General features: G+C 44.8%; 1 protein-coding gene across 1 annotated transcript in view; it reads right to left on the reverse strand.

Annotated features, from left to right (window-relative positions):
- LOC143929831 (ovostatin-like) overlaps positions 1-2,363 on the reverse strand; it is an 88,125-nt gene extending 85,762 nt beyond the window's left edge. The window contains exons 1-4 of the mRNA XM_077453806.1: positions 2,271-2,363; positions 1,739-1,759; positions 989-1,157; positions 602-686 (exon numbers count right to left, since the gene is read on the reverse strand). Coding sequence (XP_077309932.1) covers positions 602-686; positions 989-1,157; positions 1,739-1,759; positions 2,271-2,363 — 368 coding nt within the window. The remainder of the gene's footprint in view (positions 1-601; positions 687-988; positions 1,158-1,738; positions 1,760-2,270) is intronic.
- Between the last annotated feature and the right edge of the window lie 3,637 nt (positions 2,364-6,000).

The raw sequence follows: 6,000 nt of genomic DNA on the forward strand, positions 1-6,000 counted from the left end.
AGGCAAGTAGCTAGAGTAGTATTTGTAGAGCCAGTGCAGGTAAATTTAGGCAGGACTAGCTGTGAGCTAGGCCTGATTTTGATCTGGGGCTGGGGAGTGGTTTAGTGTAGCAGTAGGTGACTGACGTACTTTATCTCTCTGGTGCCTCCTTTGTTTCCAGAGGGTTCTGGAAAAGAGGCAGGGCAGAGGAGCCCTGACCAATCCCCCCCCCCAAACTAGGATTGGCAGGCCTCATTCATATAAAATGAATATATATATATGTAAGTAGTATGCTGTGTGGGGGGGGGGGGGGTGAAGTGTGGGAGACTGTAAAGTTAGATTCAACCAAGTAAGATTCATCGTCTGGCCATGTCCCTTTCCCCATCCAAGTTTAATCCCTTAAATAACAAACAAAAAATAAAAAAAACCCCAAGCTAAAGACTGTTCGACTGGCAAAATGTGTCTGAAATGAATGTCTGGCCTGGCAGGGTGACGTGTGAAACTAGAACACGCAGTGACCCCATGGGACACCGCTACACCAACAAGTGTCAAGAGCTAAACAAATGCACATTCAAAGAAAGGGAAAATAAAAAATCCTTTTAAACTACAATTTTTTACCTACCTGGCATTCACCTCTATAGAAACATTCTTATCCAGGATGGTTACACTATTGGGAGCTTTCAGCATTAGGCTAAACTTGGGCAAAGCTGGAACAAAAAAAAACACACCACAAATAGTTATTTATCTTTAAACTTTGGGGTCTGATAATTTCAGGGGGAATTCACGCATCCGTGGCAACCCAAAGGCTAGATGAAAATAAGAAGCTAGAGTTGAACAAGTAAAAAAGATTGCAGAAAGTAACGAAAGGCTGAAGGAGAGCACAGAGCTGTCAGTGCTGGGGGAGGAGGAGGCAAACCCCGAGGCAAGTCTGCCATGATGTGCAATGGAAAAAGCTGCCACGGGATTTCCAACAGCACTGCTCAAAGAAGAAATCACCAGTCATACATACCATACTGCTCAGCTTTGATAAATTTAGTAACTACGGCACCAGACTGTCTTTTAGCTGTGATCTGATAATATCCAAGATCTGGATCATCAAGCATGGTGAAACTTTGGTAGAGGAAGGATCCCATCGTACTCTGATCCAGCCATTGATGTATCCGATTCCCAGCTGGATCCTAAAATGCCAAATTCAGGCAGTTATACAAATTCTGTAAGGACTGAACGAGAGACACAGCAACTGATTTACTCTACCAAAGACCATAGATAACATTATCAGTTAATAGGCAAGATTAAAAGGATGTTGGGAGCATCAACAGCAGATACATTCAAGGCGCCCAGAAACACATTTTGTGATCGTGTCATGGGACAAGCCTTTTCTGTGTTTCCAAATGTGGTTGAAATAAATATTTGGTTGACTGTCCTTCAGAAGGATAAACTGAACACATTTACCATTATCTGGCCTCCATGAGTAAACCACTATATGCTTCTAGCCTTTAACCCCCATTTACTTATTAGCGAATAGGTCCATGTCTTTCTTTGACAACAGGTTCGCTACCATATAGGGACCTGGTAAATCACTTTCGTCTTTATATTGCAGTCTTCCTTTGCCTCCCCGGCAGAAGTTGATCATCTTCTGTTTCAATGCTAGGAAGAGCAGCATTCTCTGATTAACCTTAAGTTAACTACAAAGTGTGTGTATAAAGATTGCATTGGATTGTGCTCACAAAACTGAATTCCATTTTTTTTTTCTTCTTACCATTACAAAGATTTCAGGGAACTAAAAAAGGAAAAAGATAAAATAAAAAAGTTAGACTAATGAAGTTAGTCACATAGATTTTTAATATACTGTTGCAGAGATTTGGACACAAACAGATAATGGATAATTTAAGAACTTTTTGCTTATCAGCCATGGAAAATTTAAAGCGCCATGTTGCGTTTGGCAGTCTACATCGCCCATCGAAGTCAACAGGACTGCACTCCAACCATGAGCCAAGTGTTTGGCTTGCGGTCATCACCAAAACCCAAGAAACTCCACAGATGTTCAGGAGGCAGCAGTATCACCTCCCGTGCGCCTGGAAATTGCTACTTTACTGGCCTCAAAAGAGCAATCCACCACAAATCCCTTTTCAGAGGTGCAGTAATGACTCAATGGTGCAAGTGGAGACTTAAAGTCAAGCCCTCAGCATTTGGGGCCTCAGTACACAACAGATCCCAAGCATCCTCAGTGGAGAAGCAGGTTCCCCCCCACCCCAGGGTTGGCAACGCATCTTCAAATATGCTCAATTTACTTCCGTGATGTTGTTAACAGATGCAGTGTGAGATACAGATGTTTTTGCCAAAGAGACTTTAAGTCTCAAAGCAGAAGTGCAGATGAAATTCATTTTACATATTTGAATATTTTGACACACTTTAAAAAAAAAAAATGCCAAGTGTGTACAAAGTGCTGCCCTGTAAAGTGAGCTGTATAGTGGAGATAACTACCTAAATAGCAACCCCCTTATTGCTGCTGACCCCAAACATTCCAGGCAGTCTGATAGTATAAAGCAATTTGGTCAACATATATAAATATATATATATATATATATATATATATATATATATATATATATATATATATATATATATATATATATATATATATATATATATAGTTAGCTACAGTAAAGTGAAAGCCACAAACTGGGTACATCAACATACGGAGTAAATTGGATATACATTACATTTTAAGGGTCCCTCTTTAGGCTTGTGATAAAATGGTTTAATAATGAACATACAGCCTGTCCATTCTGTATTCAAAGAAATGTATAGGTTTTCCAGTAAGTTAGAATTCGCTTTGCCAGCTACCCAGAATGGATGGCAATCACAAAACGAAAGGATATTGAGCATACCCCCCTTTAATGGCACAGTTAAGCACTAAGCAAACAATTCAGCTGTCTTACACAATAAATGGCATCAGTGCCATCAGATAACTGAATGACAATTGGTTTTCTAAAGCACTGCAGTTGTGCCCAAAAAGAACCACCATGGGCGAATAGACATTTTAATGAAAGCTGCAGATTTAAAAAGCAAACTTTGCAAACTTTGGCAAAAATATGTAGTACTTCTACCCATGGCCAGTTGTGTGGCTATGTGGACAACCACACAACTGGCAAAAAGGAATCAGTTCTCTGGAGAAGAGGAATCCTACAAGACAAGGGGGAGCACCCTCTTCTTTCCAAGGCTAAACAAGCAGTATATCCGCCCACTATACCATCTTTTAGCTTATTCAATTTTAGGGATTGGATTTTTATCTAAATCCGAGATCTAAACCCTACTCACTGTTTCCTCCACCGGGCGTAACTTATTGTCCATTGACATCACGTACATCTGTACTGTAGACAAAGACAAGATGTGCACCAAGTTATTGCCAAACACAATCAAGTATCCAGACAGAAATAAAGTTTAACATAAAAGCCATCGTTTTTTGGTTGTGGTCAGCTATATGAGATGAATCTCCATAAACTAGAGGCTTGGTTGCTGCACCTCATAACTCTAATGCCGCATACACGCGGTCGGAATTTCTGACCACAAATGTTCGATGTGAGCTTTCTGTCGGAAATTCCGACTGTGTGTATGCTCCATCAGACATTTTTTTGACGGAATTTCCGACAAACAAAGTTTGAGAGCTGGTTCTCAAATTTTCCGACAACAAAATCCATTGTTGTAAATTCCGAGCACGTGTAGACAATTCCGATGCACAAAATTCCACTCATGCTCGGAATCAAGAAGAGCCGCACTGGCTATTGAACTTCATTTTTCTCGGCTTGTCGAACCTGTTGTATGTCACCACGTTCTTGATGTTTGGAATTTCCGACATTTGTGTGACCGTGTGTATGCAAGACAAGTTTGAGCCAACATCCACATCCGGAAATAAATCCAGGATTTTTTGGAATGACCAATTGTGTGTGCGCGGCATAAAGGGTTCCCAATTTACCTGCCAGAGTGTATCATAGTTCTCAGGCACATGCACCAAGTATGTGACTAGGGATGAGCTTGGTGTTCAAGTCGAACGCATGCTCGACTCAAACATTGGCCGTTCGTCAAAATCAGAACTTTGTGGACCGTTCGCACCATATTCGTGTGGCGCGAACGGCCCACAATGCACTATGCCATCGCAGTGCATTGTTGGCTCATGATTGGCCAAGCATGCACTGTGACCCCCGCATGCTTGGCCAATCACAGTGCCGGCAGCGAGAAGAGCCATAATTGGCCACAGACAGGATTATAGCTCAGGGGGTTTAGTACACGCCCCACACTATTTAAGGCCGCCAGCGCGGCGGCCTTGTGTAGTGTGTTGCGGCATTCAGGGAGAGAGCAGGATAGGCAGGGACAGGGTGTTCTTTTCTTGTGAACCTAGCGCTGTTAAAGTGGGTGTTGTGTGCCTCCAGCACAGTATACACCTGAAGATACCCCTTATTGCTGGTGTTGTTCTGTTTCTGTAACACAGGCAGGCAGCTGCAGTAATTACAGTCAGTGTACTGTGTCATCTGCTCAGTGTGCACCTAAAGCTACCCAATTGCTGGTTTTCCCATCTCTCTGCAGGCCATTACTATGTCTGGAAGGCCAACAAGGAGAGGCAGACAGTCATAATCCAATAAAAGAGGGCAAGCAGGCTCTGTGTCTAGAGACAACACTGCTGGTCATGGACGCGGTGCATCGTCATCAGCACGTGGCCATGGGACACGCTTGTCCTTATTTTCAGCAGCTATTAAGCCGCATAATGAAGACGACTTGGTAGAGTGGATGACCAAGCCCTCCTCATCCTCCCTCACCCAGACTCAGGGTACTAGCAAAGCAGTTGCCAACACATCCTCTTCCCTCGTCTCAATGTCATCAGTCACTCCTTCCCTAGACCCACCATGTCCTCCTGAGGAGTCCCCCGAACTGTTTGAGCACAGTGTTAGGTATATGCTCCAGGAGGATAGCCAGCATTTTGAAAGTTCTGATGATGATACCCAGCTAGAGGAAGGCAGTAGCGTGAGCGCAGAGAGAGGAGATGCTCAAGAAGGACAGCAATCTGGCAGTCATGTTCCACCAGCTGCAGCATACTGCCATGTTTGCTCCAGTGATGAAGAGGGAGGGGATGACGAGGTCACTGACTTCACATGGATGCCTGATAGGAGAGAGTAGAGAGGGGAGAGTGGGATCTCCAACAAGGCAGGATGCCCTCCGGGGGCCAGCTTAGGGGCAGCACACCGACTGAATCACAACGCAGAGCTCCGCCTGTGCAGGGCGCTGCCTCTGCAGGGCGCTGCCTCTGTGCGTTATTCCGAAAGTTCTTTGGTGTTGGCCTTGTTTGAGACAAGTGCATCAGATCGCACTACTGCCATCTGCAACATATGTCTCAAGCGTATCTCAGCCACTTGGGCACCACATGCTTGACCAGACATATGTTGACCTGCCATGCAGCTCATTGGCAAAGGTATGACCCACATTAAAGAGTGTTTGTGCAATGTGTGGTTCCTCAGTGGCATGTCCCCAAATACCACTTTTTCTCACGGAAGGCGATTCCATGCTACTGGCATGTGGAAGGCAATGTCCATGCCTTGCTGGACAGGGCGGTCAGCGCTAATCTGCATGGTCCAGCAGGCATGGACAGGGACGTAACCTATCTTTCACGGCCCATTGGATCACTCTTCTGGCAGCTGGGAAGGATGCAAGACAAGGTGCAGTAGTGTTGTAGGTTGTTCCGCCACCACACCTCCAAAATGCTACTACTGGTTGTGACACACCTCTCTCCTCCACCCCCTCTTCTTCCTCCATGGCCTCTTCCAGTGCTTTGTCCTCGGAACCAGCGGTGCTCCATAGGCGTTCAAGGGGCTATGCAAGTACGCAGGCAAAAAGATGCCATGCTTGCACTGGTTTGTTTGGGGGACAGGAGCCACACTGGGACAGATATTTTGTCAGCTCTGCAGGGGAAGGCCGAGAGGTGGTTGACGCCACGCCAGCTTAAGCCAGGAATGGCGGTTTGCGACAATG

The sequence above is a fragment of the Lithobates pipiens genome, unplaced genomic scaffold (assembly GCF_037356315.1).
Source record: "Lithobates pipiens isolate NorthernLeopardFrog02 unplaced genomic scaffold, aLitPip1_a1.2 Scaffold_25, whole genome shotgun sequence".
NCBI lineage: Eukaryota > Metazoa > Chordata > Amphibia > Anura > Ranidae > Lithobates > Lithobates pipiens.